This window comes from Argentina silus (genome assembly GCF_951799395.1).
Source record: "Argentina silus genome assembly, chromosome: Y".
Taxonomy (NCBI): Eukaryota; Metazoa; Chordata; class Actinopteri; order Argentiniformes; family Argentinidae; genus Argentina; species Argentina silus.
The window spans coordinates 16,613,088-16,639,192 of NC_139654.1; the positions used below are offsets into that span (position 1 = coordinate 16,613,088).

At 45.8% G+C, this 26,105-nt stretch overlaps 1 protein-coding gene across 1 annotated transcript in view; it reads right to left on the minus strand.

Annotated features, from left to right (window-relative positions):
- The window catches only part of LOC310824188 (histone-lysine N-methyltransferase 2A-like), a gene marked incomplete at its 5' end in the record, with an annotated part of 125,568 nt that overhangs the window by 74,882 nt on the left and 24,581 nt on the right, over nt 1-26,105 (minus strand). The window contains 9 exon segments of the mRNA XM_083696998.1: nt 505-603; nt 2,508-2,654; nt 3,089-3,337; nt 17,423-17,499; nt 18,250-18,799; nt 23,165-23,231; nt 23,496-23,724; nt 24,416-24,593; nt 24,664-26,101. Coding sequence (XP_083553124.1) covers nt 505-603; nt 2,508-2,654; nt 3,089-3,337; nt 17,423-17,499; nt 18,250-18,799; nt 23,165-23,231; nt 23,496-23,724; nt 24,416-24,593; nt 24,664-26,101 — 3,034 coding nt within the window.

Here is a 26,105-nt window from a genome sequence, read left to right on the forward strand (position 1 = left end):
TCCTGGTAACATAAAATATTATAGACTACTGTGCATATTACATCTTAGGATCTGAAGGGTTATATCTGGCCCCTTATTACCTCCTTTGGGTAAATTATCCTTACCGATAAACCCTTTTATCCGCAACCACACCAACTGGCACTCATATCAGATTAGAGCGGTCGCTACCCACCTCAGTGCAGCTGAGGTGGGTAGAGGAAGATATGGGAGGAACTATGGGACGTAGACCGTTAACAGCGGAGTGAGTCTAATCGACACCAACCTACATAGGACCAGTCAGCATCTGACAGGGTAAGACCCCTCAGGCTGAGGATCCACACCTGTTATCAGATGGTTGGTCGGGGGCTGCTGTTCAGGGCCTGAATACCCGGGAGACAGTAGGGAGAGAGAGAGAGGAGGGATGGTGTGTGTGTGTCGGTAGAGAGAGAGGAGGGATGGTGTGTGTGTGTGTGGGGTGTGTGTGTTTGTGTGTTGTGTGTGTGTGTGTGCAGTCCATGTTCGTACCCAGACTCGTTTCTTCTTGGTGGGTCTGGTAGGATGGTTAGGACCCAGGCACTCAGGGTGATAGCTGTTACGGCACTTGTCACACTCCAGCAACTGCTGCTACAGGAAGAGACAGAGGAGAGAAACCAGTTAGATCATCTACACCGGCTTTAACACTACATGTTTTCAATAGACTTGCCTGGTTAAAGTACAGTTAAATAAGAGGTTGAACATTCAATTGGGATTCTGTCTCGGATGACACGGTTTGTATTCAAAAGCCATGGAAACGTCCAGTGCTTGGTAGAGCAGTGCTTTGTCGCACACCTGTTGCGAATGAAGCCTCGTTAACGAAATGGTTTAAGATGTGTGTGCCTCTGCTTTCAGGAGGACGGCTGGAAAGCGGCGACTGGAAAGTCAACCAGGTCTTGACATACAATCATAAAATAAACAGGGTTTTCCCTCACCAGAGATATCGAGTCCGCCTCTGTGTCCAAGAACATTGTTACATTGGCGCCCAACGTGGGGCACAGAGGAAAGGCGGACAAAAATGGAGACATTAAGCACGGCCATCGCAAGGGTGGCCCTCATCCTGGAACAGCAGGCCCACCTACAGCAGGAGCAGCAGTCCGTGGTGGGAGAGATGGCGACGGCGAGGGCTGAGGACCGTGCCCTCCTCCGGGAGTTCGTCTGGGCCATCAAAGCGGGACCGGCGCCCAGGTCGGCACAAGGTCCCCCCAAGGTCCACCTCCAGAAGATGGGGGACCTGGACGACCCGGAGGCGTTCCTGGCGGTGTTCGAGGGGACGGCGAGGATCTCGGGGTGGCCGGACGGCGAGTGGGCGTACCATCTGCTGCCCCTCCTGTCAGGCGAGGCGCAGCTCGCTGCCCACAGCCTGCCAGCGGCCGCCCAGCGGGATTACCCCTCCCTCGCCCGGGCGATTCGAGACCGCCTGGGCCTCACCCCGGAGGAACACCGTCGCCGGTTCCGGGCGCTGACGATGGAGGAGGGGAGCCGGCCCTTCACCTACGCCCAGCGGCTGCATGACAGCGCGTGGCGGTGGCTGGACCCAGGGAACAGCTCGGCGGAGGAGGTCGGGGACCGGGTGGTGATAGAGCAGTTCCTCACGGGGCTCCCGGCCCGGACTGCCGCCTGGGTCCAGTACCACCGGCCCCAGGATCTTGCGGCCTCCGTTACCTTGGCAGAGGACCATCTTTCCCTCCCGCCGCGGGAGCCCGCTGCGCAATATTTCTGCCAGGAGTGTAGCGCAGGCATTGTTTCAAGTGATCTCCCGGGTGGGAATCCCGAAAGAGATTCTCACCGACCAGAGCACCAATTTTATGTCACGCACCCTCAAGGAACTGTATGGGTTGTTGAACATCAAGGCGATTCAAACCAGTGTTTACCACCCGGCCATGGATGGCCTTTGTGAGCGGTTCAATCGGACCTTGAAATCAATGATCCGGAAGTTTGTGCACGAGGATAGTCGGAATTGGCATAAATGGCTAGATCCCCTGCTGTTTGCGGTACGGTTCCCCAAGCTTCCACCGGGTTTTCCCCGTTTGAATTACTCTCCGGGCGTAAGCGTAAGAGTTAACAAAAATGAAGCCTCGTTAACGAAATGGTTTAAGATGTGTGTGCCTCTGCTTTCAGGAGGACGGCTGGAAAGCAGCGACTGGAAAGTCAACCAGGTCCTGACATACAATCATAAAATAAACGGGGTTTTCCCTCACCAGAGATATCGAGTCCGCCTCTGTGTCCAAGAACATTGTTACACATTCCCAACATTTCTGTTCTGGGAACAAATTCCCCCAGAATCTAATAATAAAGGAAGAGTTTCTTTCTTTCATAACATGGTTGAAAAAATAATCCATTCACTTTGACTACACAGATTTATGCTGCCTGTATTTCTGCGAGCATTTGAAAAATCGATCAATACCACTGATCTACATTCACCCCCAAGGAAGAACCAACCCAATAGTGATTATGACTGCAGGTCAGTGAAGATGTTGACATGGAGAGCTTACTTTAGTCTTCTGGTGCTGGTGCCCACACGTGTGGCAGAAGCGGCAGCGGCGGCAACACCAGTTCTCAAGCTGTTCCTCCAGGGGGCGCTCTGTCTCCCCCAGGCAGAAGAGATGGAAGGGCTCACAGCACACCTGGCAGAAGACAAACTGGGAGAGGAGAGGATGTCAGTAGCACATTCAGACAGAAGGTGTAGTGTTGTGTTCAGTTTAAACACCAACCAAGTACATCAGTCCGCCCCCCCCCCCCCCACCCACCCCCACAACCCAGGATGTTAGAACAGCGTGGCGCTGGATTGCATCATCAAAACCAACTTGCATTTATTCATGTCAAAATGCACTAAAATACAGCCAAAACGCTGAATTCAGGAACATCATAACACTTTCACATTTGTTTTTAACAACGGTGTCATTGTGATCAAAGATAGTTATTGTATCATTACTACATATCAGTTTAATTTGCTGAAATTTGTAAATAGTGGCAGCACCACTCTTACATTCTTTGGGGAGATTATCTTGCACAATGAGGGGTTGGGGGAGGGGGGGGGAGGGATAAACAGAGACAGAGAGATGCCAGCTCTCACCTCCACGTTGCCACTGCTGGCACACAGGAAGCAGACCACCCTTGGTGTGATTGGCACGGAGGTGATGAGGCTGAGGCCGCCCGTCTCCCAGACCCTCTCCATGTCATAGTCCCTCTTGAAATCCACTCTGATACGATGCACTCCGTCGCAGGCAGCCCTCTGCTGCTGGGCGGTGGGGCCCCCAGTCGAGGGAGTGCTCAGCGAGTTTAAAGTACTGCTGTCAGATTTGATGGCCAGTGGCTTCTCCTGCTAAGGAGGGAGGGAGACGGAGGGAGAGAGAGTTAACAAGAGGCCATCACAAGGACTGAAATGTGTTTTCCTACCAATACTATTGTATGCAAGTTTCATGGTAGAGAATATAGTATACACTTTGTGACAAAAAGTGATGACGTCACATAAATTTAATCATCAAAAATAATACTTGAAAATTATAAGTCCCGCCCCTTTGGGGGGCGGATGTGGTGGGCTGTTGATGCTTGCACAATGAGGCGTGGGTGAGAGGCTAAGGTGTTCTGCTGATTGCAAGATTAGATGTAGGAACTTGACAGTTTTATGGGGTGGGTGTTGTTGTTGTTTGCCCAATGAGACGTGTGTGAGAGGCCAAGGTGTTCTGGTGTTTGTGAAAATAGTTTTAGCAACTTGACATTTTTATGAGGATGTGGCCACCCCCATAGGCTATAGAACCGTGAGAATGGATTGTATGGATTAGGGGGTTCCCAGGGGCCCTGAACTGTCTAAAGTTCGTCACTGATAAGGGCTGTGTGATGTGTGGTGATGACTTTATGCTGCATACATGCATCTATGTCAAAATTGCATATGAGGCTTAAAATAAAAGTTCAATACTGAGGGTTAAAATGTGCAATTAAAAAAAGGCAATTAAAAAATGGTTAGGCTGCTACTCTAGTGGTAGTAATGTGTTCAATAATGAAGGGTTAGGGTTAATAAAAGGGGGGATTAAAAAATGGTTCAATTTTTAAAAATGTTTAGTTTCAAACGTGGGTCTGACCCATGTCGCGGACGTGTCACTGATAAGATCACGTGTTTCCCGGGCAAAAAGGTGTATATATATGACCCTGTGTGAGATCTGTAGTAGTTGTTGCTATATGACAGTGTCTAAAATGGCGTCTACAAGGATGGTGGGGGAATTGGAAGGGTGTTTATTGCCCCATGAGACGTGGGTGAGAGGCTAAGGTGTTCTGGTGTTTGTGAAAATAGTTTTAGCAACTTGACATTTTTATGAGGATGTGGTCACCCCCATAGGCTATAGAACCGTGAGATTGGATGGATTAGGGGAATCCCAGGGGCCCTGAACTGTCTGAAGACCAACCAAGGGTCAGCTAAAGTTTGCCCCTGATAAGATCATGTGTTTCCCGGGCAAAAAGGTGTATATATATATGACCCTGAGAGCTGGTCACAAAGGCCCAAAGACTTGTGACAGCGGCATCTGATCGATCTCTCTCCACCATGGAGGTGCAATTGTGTGGAAATGGCTGTGTGTTCTACCTCTTGTTACCTGTTCAAGTGTTATGGTAACATCACACTGCTGGTCATTTCCTCATAATTACACGTGATATATCTATCTGATAGGCATCGCTTGAGTCTTGCATTGAGGTTCAACGTTTTTCAACGTTTGCCATGTGGGACAGTGAACCTGCATTCTGTAATCCTAGTTTTTGTAAGCTATCCTGAAGCATGTTCTAAATGTTTTTTCAAGAAAAAAGTGGCTTGAAAGTCTTGGGATCTTTAGCATTGAGCTGTAAGACCAAATTGTTAGGAAAGTATTTGTTGGTCGTACAAAGCTTTTGGCTTTTTCCTTTTTTTCTACATGCCAATGGAACAGCATTTTTAGCACCTTTTTTTTTATTTGAGATGGATATGGGAAGTTTAGAAACCAATGCTGGATAACAATACAATCTGACTTAAAGAAGCGTATTGCATATCTTTGAATATAGACATGTTGCATATGTAGGTATGTTCGCAAGTAACATGTCAGTAAAGAAAAGGGTAATGAAAGTCATAGCAGCTCACCACCAAAAATCTGAATTTGACTATGGGTATTGTCTCTTATTTTAACCCTTGGCTTGACATTTTAAATGTACAACATGTACCGCTATATTCCCATAGACACATATAGAGTTCATGAAAAGTATCACTAATTTGGATCGTTATCTCACAATTTGTTATTTAGGTCGATTTTTAGGATAGAACTTGAGTTGATGGTATTATTGTGGGAACTCAAATCAGTCACTCAGCTTTTTCTATAGGCTACCCTCATCAATGCAGAATATGTGCTTGTCCAATGAAATGTGAATGTTCTCGTTTCAGTACGCTGAACGCTTCATCTTTCACTCCACCGTTTCCTAAATCATTTTACCTCATATCCTTTGTTCATCCTAAATTTGTTTCTAATACTGCTTATTCATGTTTTAAGTTACCTATTTATACCAGCACCTTAGATTACCAGACCTGTACAACATTTGATAACAATGTTATTTTTGCACTAAAATAAAATGACTTTTGGAGCTATTGCTTGAGTTGAGTCTAGTGTGTTTCAGATGGTTGGACGTTCAGATTGTTCTGTTTTAGAGAGGAGAGGTGATGAGGGCAGGTGGATGTTCATCATGAAGCTTACTTTGTTTAATACCAGGCTAGTTTGTCGGGTGAGACCACACCAACTCATTGCATAGCTTGTTAACCAACTGGTCCCGGATACACGTAATGTACGTGCACTACTAATTCAGAAATTCATTTTTACACCCATTGGTCGAGAGGGATATTAACTAGCCAACTAGCATGCAGTGGGTGATATTACAGAGAATAATGCCTTTAATGTTTTATTACAGAAATAACTGCCAATAGGTTGTCATTGAATCTCCCCCCATAAAATGTTGCTGTTCATTAGTTATGATCTCAGTTTTGAGCTATGGTGAAGCGTAACAGTGCATATGCAAAACATTGTGAAACTGACATTTATTTTGACTTTTGTTGGACATTCAATATGTAGGCTAGGCTATATCTTACTGGTTGTTTGTAGTCTGTCTGTCTATCTCTAGTGTGTGGAAAGTATCCAGCAAATTGGTTCTTCGATGAATATGTGTAGGCCTAGTACTTGTTTCTGTGGTCACCGAAACTACAGCATTTATAGAGAAGTCAAGCTGCAAAAATGCATCATGGAATGTTGCCACTGGCCATGCAGGTAGAACTAGTTACATATCAGGATGTAGTTGAATTATCTGTCAACCTGTACATTTTTCATCGTTAGGGGACACAGTTTATCTGAAGCTAATCTATTTCCAGTGAATGGATATGTTCATGGGTGTGTGTGTTGTCATTCCAATGAGGGATAAGTGCTTAATTTGAGAGTGACCTGAACAATAGCAAGCCCAGGATGTAAATAATGAAATCACATTTAAATCATACATGCACCATTTCTAGTCTAGTACTTGCATAAAAACTAGGCTTAAGGGTGCCCTCTGATCAGATCTTGACAGTTTTTAGGGAAAAGGCACATTTAATTGCGAAAGAGTATGGTTATGAGGGGTCTGTTTTGTTTAACTAAATGGCATATCATCATGGATATCATAGACCAATTCAGCTCACCAGTAGGCACATTTCACGTGCCTCTGTTGCTTGAATGCAACAATTGAATTGGATTCAATTGGATTGTCTGTTGATCTTTTTTCATCATGCTTAATCGAGTTGTTGGGAGTGTTTTAGAGATTGTTTAACGTCGTCATTGCTCGGCTTTACCCTTTGTTGGTTTGTATGACTTCTTCAACTGGTCCCCACATGGATGTCTCAGTTCAGTTGTCAATCTCCATTCAAAATGGGGCTAAGAATAGTATAGATGGATGCCTTTTCCATATGACCCATATTTCTCTGTGTTGCAGAAGGACATTCAAGCAAACAATGTTAATAACAAAATGAAACGTGAATCTGGGTTTGCACTATTGTAGGCCTATAGCCTACTGCTGACCATCTAAACATCTCCTAAAAGTATAATGTCAGATATATAGGCACAGTAATGCCTCTCTTTGCCTTTCTCCTATCTTCCCCTGAAGAGCTAACCTCCCCTTATAGTAGAGTATAACTTATTTTCTTAATTCAAAGGTAACAATAGGTAACACTGAATGTACTGAAAGCCAGAGTGTTGATATACTTTAAGAAATGACGTATCCACCTGTAATATGCGTATTATGCATGTTCATTAACTTGAACTTATTGACCCCTCAAATTGGGATAGTAAGAAGTCGAAGTTGTCTTTGTTTTCTGATGTCTGTTCTCTGGCAAAAATTGACCCTAAGAATGAGACTGATGGAACATTAGTCATGTTAGTCGTTGAATAGGCATCTACTAGAAAGATTGAATTTGAGCTGGTGCGAAGATTGGTCCTACTTTGTATTGCCTGTTGAGGTGCTGTAATAGAGGAGCTGTTACCATAGTTGCGGTGTCGTGTGATCTTATTGTATGTTTAATTTTGGCTTCAGCTTTTACTATTCATATTCCCATCAGACGACAGTTTTTTCCTCAAGTAACCAACAGAAACAATTAATGTTTGTCACCTTTTGCGGAATGCCTGAAAATGTTATGGTTATCGTTAAACCCCCCCCTACAACCTTTAATACGCGTAATGGCTCCATAACAATGATGCTTCTCGTACCGTTGTCCGTTATGGTTTATGAGTTGACTTCTCTTGTATTTTTGTTTGTTTAGCTTATGTCTAGATGTTGCTGTTTTATTCCCCAAAAATATGTATGATGGCTTCTGCAGGCCCTGCTACAGTATGATGGTCTCATATCTCACTCTGTTTTGAGTAGTCAACATTTTAGTTTATTTTATCAGGTCTTTTTTGGTTGCGTTCATTTGGAGAACTATGATCGTCGTCACGCAGAGCTTGGCTCCATCCATCCATCGACTCACAGCGACTCTATCCTGAGAAAGTACGGTTGCAAAAGAAATCGGAGAACTTTCGTAGAGCTTCCCCAAACCGAACCAATGCCATATAGCTGAATTACATGCAACATGCAAGACCTCATAACTAATAATGCAAGGTATTTTGTATCTTTCCGAAAGCATTGAGGGCTTCAGAGCAACTTGGCTTTTTATATACCAACTTGGAAAATTACCTCAGAACGGTCTCGGGTGCTAGTGTTGTATATCCCTAATTTATGATGACAAAGATCAATTTTAGTGACCAAATGACACAAGCCAATACTGTGTACAAACTTTATCATTTTACTTCCTTTAACCTTTAGTTAAGCAAAATTTGTAATTATGGATGAACTTTGAATGTATGTACATTAAAGTTCATGGGACCAAAATTTGTAATTGGGAGTTCAAGTCTCAATGTTGTTATGTACGCTTGCAAATCCACCCTTTTTAAAATGTAGTAATACTGTAACTAAAACAACCAATGAACGCTCAGCAGACACTGAGTTGGGACTCATTTGTGTGGCAATATAAGCTGTAGTCATGACTGGATGATATATTGATGTACCAATGAAATGGATATTTTGATTTGCAATGAATCACTATCAATATTCCTGCAATATGTTTTGGTAGTATAAATAGTGGGCTGCGGATTGAAAGAAAGAGGCATGTTGATGGGATGTTGTATGCAGAGCAATAATGACTAAAGTCTGAGTTGGAGTTATGATTTGCTGAGCAGTGTAGATGGGCCAACGTTAGGTAAGATGCATGGCAGGTATCACTCTGAGCTGTACCCGGGCCTGTGGTCTCCAGCACGTCTTGTGGCAACTTTCATTTAACATTTAAGCATTGGTAGGAGGTCATCTAATTAATTGAATATAGGTTACCTGTAACTTTGCAAACCTATAAGTAGTGTTTTTAGTGGTTCGTAGTTGGCTTATAGATGCCACTGAGTGATCATCAAGGATCTAACATCTGCATCTTGAAGTGATGTTATGCAGTGCCGCAATAAAACCAGCGAGGCTTTTCTTGCCCTTTGCCATTTAAAGCTGTTTGTTGCAACCAGAAAACGACAAGAACAGTAGCACGCTATTCATTATCCAAATTTGATACAGTTTTTGATATGACGATAGATGTATTTTTGCATGCTACATTTTACAAAGGGAATACACATTTGAAATTACTTTTCTCAATGTATTTGTGACATGATATACTGATGTAGTGGCATATATCGGTCATTCAAGAGATCAATCGATTGAAAGGCACTGTACAGAGAAGGTTGTGTGGAAATTAAATTAAAGTCCTTATGTCATTCTTGTTGTCTGAGCTGAAAACATCCTGCATGTTATTGTTTTATGTGTGCCTTTTCAGAGATTTCCTTTCCACCTCCCATATACTGGGGTTGCCATCCCTATTTCATTTACATCGCCACATAAAATAATTTCTACATTAATTATCATGCAACCTTAAAAGTGAAGACGCTGCATAGAACGATCAGTATTTGTGTTTTGCACTTTCAAAGTAGTTTCAAAATTGCCCCACTTAAGGTTGGGCAAACTGACAAAAAACAACAATAAAAGACGAGGTAATTTAAGCTATCGATAGGAATTATAAGGAATAACATGACTTTGAAGAGCTTTTCTAAAAAGGTAAAAGATATATCTATATATATCTATCTATCTATCTATCTATCTATCTATCTATATAGATAGATATTCATATATATTCATGAAGTATCTCATAAACCTGATATATGCTGCATTGACTTTTCTCATTTCTTTTTTTTTCTTTTGTGTGCTTCATATTATCCAATAAAAAAAAATATTTCCCCTTTTTTGAGAGGTTTGATCATCACCTAAGGCTGTGCACTGGCCATGCAAAAGCTATTTTCTGATTAAGGAGGTCTTGAACAACATGTACTGCTACATGTTCACTGTCAGATGGAATGAAAGGGTATGTATGAATCTGAAGCGGAATGGTTACGTAGGATTATGTGTAATTTATGCAATTGTTAACATTACATTTGATCAAAGGAATATTTCTAAATTGTAGCGAAGGTACTTTCCATGTTTTGCTTTGTAAGGATGCTGTATGTGTCCATATAGCCTAAAACACTGGGTTAAATCAATGTTCTCATGTCTCAACTTTTTTTTCATAGTGAACATGTTGGCCTTTTTAAAGAAAAATATGATAAGAATTTGGGGATGATTGTCATTCATTTAAAAAAAAAAAAAAAAAAAGGAAAAAAAAAAGGAACTAAAACAAGTTCAGCACGTGACTGCATCTCCAGGACACTCCTACATTCATAGGAGGTAGATATATGGCAATGACGCATGGCATGGTTTCTGAAGTGTCTATGGGAATCAAGCTCTCTTGCAAGTTGTGGATTTCTTGTGCATAATTTTGTACTTTTAAGACCAAATGTACGAGAAGAATGTACTCCATGTGTAGTTCTAAGGCTATCTTAAGACAAAGGTGCGGGGGAATAGGACAGGGATGGACACAGTAGCAGATACAGCCCTTTCACGGCAATACCTGAGTCACCAGTCACATTGAACAGCATGGAGTCGCCAGGTACCCGATAGTTGTGTTGGTGGACATTAAGTCCTCATTGATTTAACCCAGTGTTTTAGGCTATATGGACACATACAGCATCCTTACAAAGCAAAACATGGAAAGTACCTTCGCTACAATTTAGAAATATTCCTTTGATCAAATGTAATGTTAACAATTGCATAAATTACACATAATCCTACGTAACCATTCCGCTTCAGATTCATACATACCCTTTCATTCCATCTGACAGTGAACATGTAGCAGTACATGTTGTTCAAGACCTCCTTAATCAGAAAATAGCTTTTGCATGGCCAGTGCACAGCCTTAGGTGATGATCAAACCTCTCAAAAAAGGGGAAATATTTTTTTTTATTGGATAATATGAAGCACACAAAAGAAAAAAAAAGAAATGAGAAAAGTCAATGCAGCATATATCAGGTTTATGAGATACTTCATGAATATATATGAATATCTATCTATATAGATAGATAGATAGATAGATAGATATATATAGATATATCTTTTACCTTTTTAGAAAAGCTCTTCAAAGTCATGTTATTCCTTATAATTCCTATCGATAGCTTAAATTACCTCGTCTTTTATTGTTGTTTTTTGTCAGTTTGCCCAACCTTAAGTGGGGCAATTTTGAAACTACTTTGAAAGTGCAAAACACAAATACTGATCGTTCTATGCAGCGTCTTCACTTTTAAGGTTGCATGATAATTAATGTAGAAATTATTTTATGTGGCGATGTAAATGAAATAGGGATGGCAACCCCAGTATATGGGAGGTGGAAAGGAAATCTCTGAAAAGGCACACATAAAACAATAACATGCAGGATGTTTTCAGCTCAGACAACAAGAATGACATAAGGACTTTAATTTAATTTCCACACAACCTTCTCTGTACAGTGCCTTTCAATCGATTGATCTCTTGAATGACCGATATATGCCACTACATCAGTATATCATGTCACAAATACATTGAGAAAAGTAATTTCAAATGTGTATTCCCTTTGTAAAATGTAGCATGCAAAAATACATCTATCGTCATATCAAAAACTGTATCAAATTTGGATAATGAATAGCGTGCTACTGTTCTTGTCGTTTTCTGGTTGCAACAAACAGCTTTAAATGGCAAAGGGCAAGAAAAGCCTCGCTGGTTTTATTGCGGCACTGCATAACATCACTTCAAGATGCAGATGTTAGATCCTTGATGATCACTCAGTGGCATCTATAAGCCAACTACGAACCACTAAAAACACTACTTATAGGTTTGCAAAGTTACAGGTAACCTATATTCAATTAATTAGATGACCTCCTACCAATGCTTAAATGTTAAATGAAAGTTGCCACAAGACGTGCTGGAGACCACAGGCCCGGGTACAGCTCAGAGTGATACCTGCCATGCATCTTACCTAACGTTGGCCCATCTACACTGCTCAGCAAATCATAACTCCAACTCAGACTTTAGTCATTATTGCTCTGCATACAACATCCCATCAACATGCCTCTTTCTTTCAATCCGCAGCCCACTATTTATACTACCAAAACATATTGCAGGAATATTGATAGTGATTCATTGCAAATCAAAATATCCATTTCATTGGTACATCAATATATCATCCAGTCATGACTACAGCTTATATTGCCACACAAATGAGTCCCAACTCAGTGTCTGCTGAGCGTTCATTGGTTGTTTTAGTTACAGTATTACTACATTTTAAAAAGGGTGGATTTGCAAGCGTACATAACAACATTGAGACTTGAACTCCCAATTACAAATTTTGGTCCCATGAACTTTAATGTACATACATTCAAAGTTCATCCATAATTACAAATTTTGCTTAACTAAAGGTTAAAGGAAGTAAAATGATAAAGTTTGTACACAGTATTGGCTTGTGTCATTTGGTCACTAAAATTGATCTTTGTCATCATAAATTAGGGATATACAACACTAGCACCCGAGACCGTTCTGAGGTAATTTTCCAAGTTGGTATATAAAAAGCCAAGTTGCTCTGAAGCCCTCAATGCTTTCGGAAAGATACAAAATACCTTGCATTATTAGTTATGAGGTCTTGCATGTTGCATGTAATTCAGCTATATGGCATTGGTTCGGTTTGGGGAAGCTCTACGAAAGTTCTCCGATTTCTTTTGCAACCGTACTTTCTCAGGATAGAGTCGCTGTGAGTCGATGGATGGATGGAGCCAAGCTCTGCGTGACGACGATCATAGTTCTCCAAATGAACGCAACCAAAAAAGACCTGATAAAATAAACTAAAATGTTGACTACTCAAAACAGAGTGAGATATGAGACCATCATACTGTAGCAGGGCCTGCAGAAGCCATCATACATATTTTTGGGGAATAAAACAGCAACATCTAGACATAAGCTAAACAAACAAAAATACAAGAGAAGTCAACTCATAAACCATAACGGACAACGGTACGAGAAGCATCATTGTTATGGAGCCATTACGCGTATTAAAGGTTGTAGGGGGGGGTTTAACGATAACCATAACATTTTCAGGCATTCCGCAAAAGGTGACAAACATTAATTGTTTCTGTTGGTTACTTGAGGAAAAAACTGTCGTCTGATGGGAATATGAATAGTAAAAGCTGAAGCCAAAATTAAACATACAATAAGATCACACGACACCGCAACTATGGTAACAGCTCCTCTATTACAGCACCTCAACAGGCAATACAAAGTAGGACCAATCTTCGCACCAGCTCAAATTCAATCTTTCTAGTAGATGCCTATTCAACGACTAACATGACTAATGTTCCATCAGTCTCATTCTTAGGGTCAATTTTTGCCAGAGAACAGACATCAGAAAACAAAGACAACTTCGACTTCTTACTATCCCAATTTGAGGGGTCAATAAGTTCAAGTTAATGAACATGCATAATACGCATATTACAGGTGGATACGTCATTTCTTAAAGTATATCAACACTCTGGCTTTCAGTACATTCAGTGTTACCTATTGTTACCTTTGAATTAAGAAAATAAGTTATACTCTACTATAAGGGGAGGTTAGCTCTTCAGGGGAAGATAGGAGAAAGGCAAAGAGAGGCATTACTGTGCCTATATATCTGACATTATACTTTTAGGAGATGTTTAGATGGTCAGCAGTAGGCTATAGGCCTACAATAGTGCAAACCCAGATTCACGTTTCATTTTGTTATTAACATTGTTTGCTTGAATGTCCTTCTGCAACACAGAGAAATATGGGTCATATGGAAAAGGCATCCATCTATACTATTCTTAGCCCCATTTTGAATGGAGATTGACAACTGAACTGAGACATCCATGTGGGGACCAGTTGAAGAAGTCATACAAACCAACAAAGGGTAAAGCCGAGCAATGACGACGTTAAACAATCTCTAAAACACTCCCAACAACTCGATTAAGCATGATGAAAAAAGATCAACAGACAATCCAATTGAATCCAATTCAATTGTTGCATTCAAGCAACAGAGGCACGTGAAATGTGCCTACTGGTGAGCTGAATTGGTCTATGATATCCATGATGATATGCCATTTAGTTAAACAAAACAGACCCCTCATAACCATACTCTTTCGCAATTAAATGTGCCTTTTCCCTAAAAACTGTCAAGATCTGATCAGAGGGCACCCTTAAGCCTAGTTTTTATGCAAGTACTAGACTAGAAATGGTGCATGTATGATTTAAATGTGATTTCATTATTTACATCCTGGGCTTGCTATTGTTCAGGTCACTCTCAAATTAAGCACTTATCCCTCATTGGAATGACAACACACACACCCATGAACATATCCATTCACTGGAAATAGATTAGCTTCAGATAAACTGTGTCCCCTAACGATGAAAAATGTACAGGTTGACAGATAATTCAACTACATCCTGATATGTAACTAGTTCTACCTGCATGGCCAGTGGCAACATTCCATGATGCATTTTTGCAGCTTGACTTCTCTATAAATGCTGTAGTTTCGGTGACCACAGAAACAAGTACTAGGCCTACACATATTCATCGAAGAACCAATTTGCTGGATACTTTCCACACACTAGAGATAGACAGACAGACTACAAACAACCAGTAAGATATAGCCTAGCCTACATATTGAATGTCCAACAAAAGTCAAAATAAATGTCAGTTTCACAATGTTTTGCATATGCACTGTTACGCTTCACCATAGCTCAAAACTGAGATCATAACTAATGAACAGCAACATTTTATGGGGGGAGATTCAATGACAACCTATTGGCAGTTATTTCTGTAATAAAACATTAAAGGCATTATTCTCTGTAATATCACCCACTGCATGCTAGTTGGCTAGTTAATATCCCTCTCGACCAATGGGTGTAAAAATGAATTTCTGAATTAGTAGTGCACGTACATTACGTGTATCCGGGACCAGTTGGTTAACAAGCTATGCAATGAGTTGGTGTGGTCTCACCCGACAAACTAGCCTGGTATTAAACAAAGTAAGCTTCATGATGAACATCCACCTGCCCTCATCACCTCTCCTCTCTAAAACAGAACAATCTGAACGTCCAACCATCTGAAACACACTAGACTCAACTCAAGCAATAGCTCCAAAAGTCATTTTATTTTAGTGCAAAAATAACATTGTTATCAAATGTTGTACAGGTCTGGTAATCTAAGGTGCTGGTATAAATAGGTAACTTAAAACATGAATAAGCAGTATTAGAAACAAATTTAGGATGAACAAAGGATATGAGGTAAAATGATTTAGGAAACGGTGGAGTGAAAGATGAAGCGTTCAGCGTACTGAAACGAGAACATTCACATTTCATTGGACAAGCACATATTCTGCATTGATGAGGGTAGCCTATAGAAAAAGCTGAGTGACTGATTTGAGTTCCCACAATAATACCATCAACTCAAGTTCTATCCTAAAAATCGACCTAAATAACAAATTGTGAGATAACGATCCAAATTAGTGATACTTTTCATGAACTCTATATGTGTCTATGGGAATATAGCGGTACATGTTGTACATTTAAAATGTCAAGCCAAGGGTTAAAATAAGAGACAATACCCATAGTCAAATTCAGATTTTTGGTGGTGAGCTGCTATGACTTTCATTACCCTTTTCTTTACTGACATGTTACTTGCGAACATACCTACATATGCAACATGTCTATATTCAAAGATATGCAATACGCTTCTTTAAGTCAGATTGTATTGTTATCCAGCATTGGTTTCTAAACTTCCCATATCCATCTCAAATAAAAAAAAAGGTGCTAAAAATGCTGTTCCATTGGCATGTAGAAAAAAAGGAAAAAGCCAAAAGCTTTGTACGACCAACAAATACTTTCCTAACAATTTGGTCTTACAGCTCAATGCTAAAGATCCCAAGACTTTCAAGCCACTTTTTTCTTGAAAAAACATTTAGAACATGCTTCAGGATAGCTTACAAAAACTAGGATTACAGAATGCAGGTTCACTGTCCCACATGGCAAACGTTGAAAAACGTTGAACCTCAATGCAAGACTCAAGCGATGCCTATCAGATAGATATATCACGTGTAATTATGAGGAAATGACCAGCAGTGTGATGTTACCATAACACTTGAACAGGTAACAAGAGGTAGAACACACAGCCATTTCCACACAATTGCACCTCCATGGTGGAGAGAGATCGATCAGATGCCGCTGTCACAAGTCTTTGGGCCTTTGTGACCAGCTCTCAGGGTCATATATATATACACCTTTTTGCCCGGGAAACACATGATCTTATCAGGGGCAAACTTTAGCTGACCCTTGGTTGGTCTTCAGACAGTTCAGGGCCCCCGGGATTCCCCTAATCCATCCAATCTCACGGTTCTATAGCCTATGGGGGTGACCACATCCTCATAAAAATGTCAAGTTGCTAAAACTATTTTCACAAACACCAGAACACCTTAGCCTCTCACCCACGTCTCATGGGGCAATAAACACCCGTCCAATTCCCCCACCATCCTTGTAGACGCCATTTTAGACACTGTCATATAGCAACAACTACTACAGATCTCACACAGGGTCATATATATACACCTTTTTGCCCGGGAAACACGTGATCTTATCAGTGACACGTCCGCGACATGGGTCAGACCCACGTTTGAAACTAAACATTTTTAAAAATTGAACCATTTTTTAATCCCCCCTTTTATTAACCCTAACCCTTCATTATTGAACACATTACTACCACTAGAGTAGCAGCCTAACCATTTTTTAATTGCCTTTTTTTAATTGCACATTTTAACCCTCAGTATTGAACTTTTATTTTAAGCCTCATATGCAATTTTGACATAGATGCATGTATGCAGCATAAAGTCATCACCACACATCACACAGCCCTTATCAGTGACGAACTTTAGACAGTTCAGGGCCCCTGGGAACCCCCTAATCCATACAATCCATTCTCACGGTTCTATAGCCTATGGGGGTGGCCACATCCTCATAAAAATGTCAAGTTGCTAAAACTATTTTCACAAACACCAGAACACCTTGGCCTCTCACACACGTCTCATTGGGCAAACAACAACAACACCCACCCCATAAAACTGTCAAGTTCCTACATCTAATCTTGCAATCAGCAGAACACCTTAGCCTCTCACCCACGCCTCATTGTGCAAGCATCAACAGCCCACCACATCCGCCCCCCAAAGGGGCGGGACTTATAATTTTCAAGTATTATTTTTGATGATTAAATTTATGTGACGTCATCACTTTTTGTCACAAAGTGTATACTATATTCTCTCATGGTGTTGTAATGCGTGTCTATCTATGTGACCATCGGCATATGCAAGAGAGAATCATCATCCTCTTGGTGGGCCTGCAGGCCAGGGTAGCTTACCTTGTCTTTTGGTTTGTGTTTAGGTGGAGGAGGAGCAGAGCGGGGAGTGGGCTTCTTTAGCTGTTTGACTTCAGCTGCTGAGAGGACCCAGGTGTACAAGTAGAACGGTTAATATCATTCAAAACATTGACAATATCCATCATGAAATGTTATTCTATGACTTAAGTAAATAAAGTATGATAGGGAGCACTAACAGAACAACAAAGGCTCCATAGCCCTTAATACCCTAATACAAATCTGATACGAACCGAACTCAGTGATCCTATCATTTGATTCTACTATACACTCACTGAGGACTTTATTAGGAACACCTAATCGTGTGGGGAATGTTTTCTTGGCACACTTTGGGCCCGTTAATACCAATCAATCATTGCTTGAATGCCACAGCCTATTTGAGTATTGTTGCTTCATGGCCACAATTCACCCATCTTAATGGCTACTTCCAGCATGATAACGCACCATGTCACAAAGCAAAAGTCGTCTCAAACTGGTTTCATGAACATGACAATGAGTTCAGTGTTCTTCAGTGGCCTTCCCAGTCACCGGATCTGAATCCAATAGAACACCTTTGGGATGTGGTAGAACGGGAGATTCACAGCTTGAAAGTGCACCTGAAAAATCTGCAGGAATTGCGTGATGCAATCATCTCATCATGGACCAGAATCTCAAAGGAATGTTGAATCTTGTGGAATCAATGCCACGAACAATTGAGGCTGTTTTGAGAGAGCGGGAGGCCCTAACCAGCATTAGTGTAGTGTTCCTAATAAAGTGCTCAGTGAGTGTATAATAATATGTTTAAGAATTATGATTACCTGAACTGCTCTGACCTGTGTCTGCTGTGGGTGTGGCCAAGCTCTGCTGCTGCTGGGACTTCCTCTTGGGCTCCGTGGGCGGAGACTTGGGTGGCCCATCCTTTTTTGGCGGCGCCTGGTTCTGAGGCCTCTGCTGCTGTAGTGGGAGCTGCTGGGACTGTGAGGGTGGGGAGGGGGAGCTCTGGGGGGACGATGAAGAAGAGGAGGAGGAGGAGGAAGGAGGGGTGGGCTGCTGCAGCTTATGCTCCTTCCTACTGGCCAGGGCTGAGGGCTGTTTGAGCTCTGTCGTCGGGCCAGGGGTTGGGGCTAGGGTGGGGGGCTGGGGGGGCTCGTTTGGGGCAGGGCTGGGGGTTTGGTTGGGGGCTGGAGAGGACTGCTGCTGTGGGGGTGGCTGTGGTCTCTGCCTCTCCTCCCCTGGCTTTGTGGGAGGGGTCTCATTCTTCTTGCGAGGAGGGTCCTCCTTCAGAGAGGGCGGGGCTGATTTGAGGCTGGGCTCAAAGCTTGGGCCCTTGATGGGATGAAGCCCCTCCTTTTTTTCAGACAATTTGTTTTTCTTCTTGTCTTTTCTACCTGGAAAATGGAAAAGGTACAAATCACAACGATTAATATACTGACAGCCATGAGATAAGTCTTTTAAGTGTCTTAATGTGGTATATTGTAGTGACCTACAAGGGAGGAGAGAGAGACATTCACCAGGGCATCTGTGCCTTTAAGAGAGAGGGTGGTGGGCGGAAGTTTATATGTGTTTTGGTTCCGGGTGCACTGTCATGCCCGCTCGGTGTTGTTGGTAGTTGTATTTTATGTGGAGAGTAAACAGACTCGACTTGCCTTCGCCTCCTTGTCTCATTGTTTACCGCACCCCCACATTGGTGACCTTGTGAGAAGAATATGTCGACATCCGAAGATGGCAACGACTACCCTGCAATGCCTGGACCGAGCGGGGCGGGAGAAGCGGCAAATGCTAACACCTACGCCGCGACCATCAAGTTGCCTGACTTTTGGCAGCGCAACCCACGGCCGTGGTTTCAGCACATTGAAGCCCAGTTCCAGCTAAGAGGTATAACGCAGGATGTGACGAGGTACTTCCATGTGGTGGCGGCGTTGGATGCCTCGACGACGGCCAGAGCGATGGCACTGCTAGAGGCTCCACCGGCTGTCGGCAAGTACGCCGCACTCAAAGCTTTCCTCGAGACTTTTCGAACTGTCAGAAATGGAGAAGGCAGACCGCCTGCTGTCCCTCAACGGCCTAGGGGATAGCAAGCCGTCCGAATTAATGGAGAAAATGCTGGCTGTGCTGGGCTCGGCTGATCCCTCATTCCTTTTTACTCACATTTTCCTGCGGCAGCTCCCAGCGCCTGTGCACACTGCGCTAGCCAGCTCCTCCCTCTCCTCCTCCAAGGACTACCGTGAGCTGGCTGCGGAGGCAGACAGGGTTTTCCTTGCCAACCGGCAGCAGTTTGTTCACGCGCTGCTCCCTACCCTGGGTGCTTCGACCCCGCCCCCCCCCTCCGGAGGACACCATGGGCACCGCAGCCGCGGTGACGGCCCGCCGCCAGCGCGACGACGGGTTGTGTTATTACCATGCCAGGTTTGGAGCTAAGGCTAAGCAGTGTCGCCAACCATGCAGTTTCGGGGTGCAGGGAAACGCCAGGGCCGGCGCTCATTAGCAGCTATGGGTGCTGGCCGTGACTGCAGGCTGCTGTTTGTCACCGACTCCATGTCCGGCCGGCGTCTGTTGGTCGACTCGGGCGCCCAGCGCAGCATCCTGCCAGCTCAGCCCGTGGACATCATGGCTGGCGGACACGGCCCACAGATGGACGCCGCCAATGGCACGCCTATACGTACCTACGGCACCGGGTATGTGGAGGTGTGTTTCGGCGGGCGACGTTTCGGCTGGGACTTCGTTATGGCCGCTGTGTCTACGCCGATCCTGGGCGCGGACTTCCTCTGTGCCTTCAGGTTGCTGGTGGATGTTACGAACTGCCGCCTGATCGATGCTGTGGCCTTTGCTACATACCCCTGCACGCTGGGAGGGGTTGGCGGGCTCTGCCTGTTAAACACATTTGCCACCGGGGATCCGTATCAGCGCCTACTGGCCGAGTTCCCTGTCCTCACCACTCCCACGTTCTCGTCGGCAGTGGCTAAGCACGGCGTAGAGCACCACATCACCACCGTCGGCCCTCCAGTCTACGCTCATGCTCGGCGCCTCGACTCTGCTAAGCTTGTGATTGCCAGGGAGGAGTTCGCCACCATGGAACGCCTCGGCATCGTGCGCCGCTCGAACAGCCCATGGGCTTCCCCCCTGCACATGGTGACTAAGGCTTATGGCGGTTGGCGCCCCTGCGGCGATTTCCGTCGCCTGAACAACGCCACGACCGCCGACCGGTATCCCGTCCCGCATATACAGGACTTCTCCGCCCACCTGGCGGGGGCCACCATCTTTTCCAAGGTGGACCTGGTGCGAGGATACCACCAGGTACCGGTCCACCCACTGGACGTCCCCAAGACAGCGGTCATCACGCCCTTTGGCCTGTTTGAGTTCCTGCGGATGCCTTTCGGCCTTAAAGGGGCGGCGCAGACGTTTCAGCGCCTGATGGACTCTGTGCTGCGGGACATGCCGTTCTTGTTTGTTTATTTGGATGACATTCTGGTGGCCAGCGCGTGTGCAGGGGAGCACCTGACACACCTCCGGCTGCTGTTCGAGCGGCTCAGTGAGCACGGCCTTATCGTCAACCCGGCCAAGTGTCAGTTTGGCCTGTCGTCCATTACCTTCCTTGGACACCACGTCACTCCCCAGGGAGCGGTCCCCCTTCCCGCCAGGGTGGACGCCGTCGCCAGTTTCCCACGCCCCCGCACTGTGAAGTCCCTGCAGGAGTTCCTGGGCATGGTGAACTTCTACAACAGGTTCATTCCCCATGCGGCTCACCTCATGCGGCCCTTGTACGAGGCCCTGCGGGGAAAAGGGCCCAAGGATGACGTGGACTGGTCCCCGGGGAGGGACGGAGCTTTCGACGCGGCCAAAGCTGCGCTGGCCACCGCGGCGCTGCTGGCGCACCCATCTCGCACTGCCCCGGTCGCCCTCACGACAGACGCATCAGACTACGCAGTGGGAGCGGTGTGTGAACAGTGGGTGAGCATGGCCTGGCAGCCCCTGGCCTTCTTTAGTAAGCAGCTTCGCGACAATGAGAGGAAGTACAGCACTTTCGACAGGGAGCTCCTGGGTCTCTTCCTCGCCACCCGACACTTCAGGTTCCTGTTGGTGGGCCGCCGGTTCACCGCCTTCATGGACCACAAGCCGCTGACATTCGCCATGGCCAAAACCGCGGAGCCGTGGTCGGGCCGACAGCAGCGTCAGCTCTCTGCCATATCCGAGTTCACCACGGACATCCAGCATGTGTCTGGCAAAGACAACTCCGTCGCCGACTGCCTTTCCCGGTCGGTCGTGGGGTCCGTGCACTTGGGACTGGATTACGCTGCCATGGCCGCTGACCAGGCCATGGACTCGGACATTCAGGCCTACTGTACGGCCCCCACTGGGCTGCAGCTGGAGGACGTGGTGTTTGATGACGCCAAAGCCACACTGGTCTGCGACGTCTCCACTGGCCAACCGCGCCCCATGGTGCCTGCTGGCTGGCGGCGCCGTGTTTTCGACACCATCCACGGCCTTTCCCATCCGGGCGTGAAAGCCTCCACTAGGTTGGTGGGGGCCAAGTTCGTCTGGCCGGGCCTCAGAAGGGACGTCAGGACGTGGGCTGCTCCTGCGTGGCGTGCCAGCGTGCCAGCGTGCCAAGATACAACGCCATATCAAGGCCCCGTTGGCACCGTTTCTGGTGCCGGAGAGGCGGTTCGACCATGTGAACGTGGACCTGGTGGGCCCCCTGCCCCCCTCCCTTGGGTTCACTCACCTCCTCACCATGGTGGACAGAACCACCAGGTGGCCAGAAGCCGTTCCCCATTCCAACATCTCGCCACTGCGTTCCCCAGTCCTACGTGCCCAAGGACCTGCTGTCAGCCAGATACGTCTTCATCCGCCATGACAGCCATCGGACTCCATTACAGCCCCCATATGATGGACCCTTCCGCGTCCTGGAGGCGGGAGCTAAGAACTTTGTTGTGGACAAGGGGGGTAAGCCAGAGCGGGTCACAGTGGACCGTCTCAAGCCTGCTCATCTGGACATTGACGAGCCGGTTCAGCTGGCCCTACCCCCACGGCGGGGACGCCCCCCTGCTGCGGCCTCCGGCCCTGCCCCGGCCCCTGCCCGGGCTCTAAATCCGCCCAGGGCCCTTGACCCTCCTCCTGCTAAACGCAGCCGTTTTGGCCGCTTGATACGGCCACCGCCACGTTGACTGTTGCTATGATAATTGTTCATTGATTGACTGCGTTTTGTTATGGTGAATTCTGGGGGGGCCTGTGTAGTGACCTACAAGGGAGGAGAGAGAGAGACATTCACCAGGGCATCTGTGCCTTTAAGAGAGAGGGTGGTGGGCGGAAGTTTATATGTGTTTTGGTTCCGGGTGCACTGTCATGCCCGCTCGGTGTTGTTGGTAGTTGTATTTTATGTGGAGAGTAAACAGACTCGACTTGCCTTCGCCTCCTTGTCTCATTGTTTACCGCACCCCCACAATCTACAGATTTTATAGGGGTTTAAGAGGTTTTTAACAAGACATCAACCAACCAGCTGAGGGGTAGAATTAAATAAAAATTCAAGAACTAGAAGAAAAATATCTTAGCAAATACACCAGAAATGATACCAAATATACAATAAAGGACTGACATTTTCATGTAAAATGATGTGTAAAAATAAATAAATAAAAGTTCCTTGTAGATGAAATGTATATGTAAAAACAAATTCAACAAAGTACTGATGAGGGGGAGGGGGGGGGTGGTGGTGGTGACTGGGCAAATAGAAAAAAAAGAAAAAAGACACCAACCTTTGACTTGCTTCTGGAGGAACATCTTGGAAGGCATCCACTGTAGGTTCTGGCACTTCCTTACTCTATGACAACATGTACAGAAGACACAAAGCCAAACACACATTCAGACATATTCATATTGTCGTTGTCCAGGGGGAGATGATTGAAAGTGAGTTAGACCAGAGCAAGAGACACATTTTGGTTGTAACAGATGGGCTAATAAAGTTTTGTATTTTATTCTAATAAATTAAAGCAAAACGAATCAGTTTAGTGAGAGCGGTGAACCATTAAAACAGAGGCTACCACTGTAGTGTATAGTAGAAGCCGTTTGGGACCCTCAGACTCACTTGCAACACTGCTTTTTGATATTGCGGCCCCCGAACTTGGGCTTGTCCAGACAGTTGGTGCAGACGCCACAGTCTTCAGGCACCTGGCAGCCCAGGCACTGTCCGCAGCGCCGAGACCGGCGCCCCTTCCTGGGCGGCCCTGCCTCCTGAATGGTCTTGTGCCTCGTCACAGGCTTGATGGGAGGGGATTGGGGCTCCGCCTCTTCAGAGCCCGCTACTGATGATTTATCTACAGGGGGGAAACCATTCACAGCACAACGTTATATAAACATTAGACAAACATTCAAACCCAACTGTACAGTATATTCCATTATACAGTCATGGCCAAAAATATTGGCACCCCTGCACTTCTTTCAGATGCCATTTTTGGAGTTCTATGTGGAATGATATCAGATTTGGCTTTTTTTCTCTGCTTTTTTTGTGTTGTTCTAATGCAAACAAAATAAATAAACATGTGAATACCAAAGCATTTGGAATTGCAAAAATGTTCTGGGAGAAGTGGTGCATTATCTGAAAGAAGTGCAGGTGTGCCAATATTTTTGGCCATGACTGTATATCTTATAACTATGACTAACTGATTTATCTACAGGAGGAAAGTATTCATACGACATACAGTAGGTAAAAGGAAAATGTCTAAGCCCACTGCCAACACTATGTCTATGTTGACTATGTATGATTTCATTGGGTAATGGTGACACTGGTGAACGATGGTGAGACTGACATGGGTGTGTGCGCAGGACTTTTTAAACTATGAATCTTTTCTTTTTGACTGAAGCCTTTTTCTCAAATGTGAGGAACACGACTCCTCGCGTCCTCTCCTCCGTCCTCCACTCGCGTCCTACTGAAAACACATTGGGAGAAGATCTAGGTTCCTCCCCTTACATGTTCCCCTTTTTTTGTATGTATAGTATGAGTCTTACCATCGTTGCCCATGGAAGACAGGATCTTCTCCCTCTCCTCCCAGGGCAAGGCACTGAGGGTGGGCATGTCGTCAGGAAAAACAGCACGGTTACAGCCCAGCGCCACTGCAGCGCGACGACACACATGCTTGATGCGTGGACCGCGGACTGATGTCTCCGACGAGTCACTCTCTTGGCCCTGGGAACACAGACATCATTCAATACACTACAGTCACATAGTAGGTAACCTCGTCGGGGGGAAGACTGACCTGGACTTTAGGCTGGTCTGGAGACTTCAGAGACTTGTTCTTCTCAATCTTAAACAGCTGAGCTTTGGCCTTCTTCAGCAGCCCGACCACCCGCTTGTCTGTGACCGGCTGCTTCTCAGCATGAGCAAGCATGGAGCCCAAGGAGGGGGCTGGGGGCTGCTTACCCGTCTGTCCTAGCGGGCCTGGCGGCTGGGTGGGGGCACTTGGTTTGTCCCTCTCCTTCTCCTCCAGCTCAGCCTCCCTCTCTACAGGCCGGCCCTTCTTAGACAAGCGTCCCTTGGCTAGGGAGGGAGGCAGAGCAGGGTGGACTGTTTCTCGTACTGAAGCTGCTGCTCCCGCAGACCCAGAGCCTACACATGACGACTTCTTCCTCCCAGGAGTCTTTTTGGGAGCCAGAGAGGACAGCGACTCGCCCATCTCCCTGCTGCCCTCCACGGCAAACAGGCTGGACACCACATTCGGAGAGGCCTTTGCAGTGGAGGCCTTCCCCCTCTTCTCCCAATCCTTCCTCCCCTCCCTTTTATTCTCTTTCTCGCGTTCTTGGCTCCTCTCGGTTTCCCTGTCCTTCTCCTTGGGAGGCTGATCTCTGGAAGCGGAGGCGCTCCGCTCTCTGCCTCCCTTCCCGGCTCCTCGGCCCATCTCCTGGGGGCTGGGAGCAAAGACAGGGAAGAGTGGGGAGGAAGAGGAGGAGGAGGAGGTTGGGTTCCCGGCTGCTCTCTTGCTGTCAGAGGTTGTGGCGTGTGGGGTCAGGCCCATGGGGCTGCAGGGGAAGGTGCTGAAGGGGGTAGAGGGTAAGGCACTACTGGCTGAGACAGCTGCCACCCCAGGCAGAGAGCTGGGGTTACTGCAGGAGACGGAGCCTGGTGGCAACATCTCAGACGAGCCTCTTCCTGTCATCTGGCCGCCTGGTTGGCTGCTGCGTCTGGTCATAGAGTGGGATGGAGAGTGCGGTTGGCCACGCAGAGTCCCCAGATCCCGCCTCCTCCTGCGCCTTCGGCCCGAGGAGGACTGGAGAGGGGACAGCGAGCCGGGGCTGCTCCCGGATGACGACTGCAGGGTGACTGACTCGAAGATGCGGGAGTGAGCCTCGCTAGGGGTGAAGCGTGGAGCGCGTAGCAGCGGGCTGCGTTTCTGGAGAGGCGCCTCGAAGCGGGACGAGGGGTGCTGGTGGTGGTGGTGGTGCAGGGGGGAGAACAGGTGTGTTCCAGCCCCCGAACCGCCTCCACCTAGTGCGGGGAAGCCAGCCGGTGCCATGCCCCCTGCACTAGCACCTGAGGGCATCAGACCCACATCTTCAGCTGTGAGAGGGGGAGGGCGGAAGTTGTCGAAAATGGGCTTGCGGATAAGGCCCTCCTTGGCATATTTAGCAGAGGAGAAATACTGCTGCTCGGAGCGCGACAGGGAGGTCCAACGAAAGGTCGGCTCCCTCAGGATGGATCTGG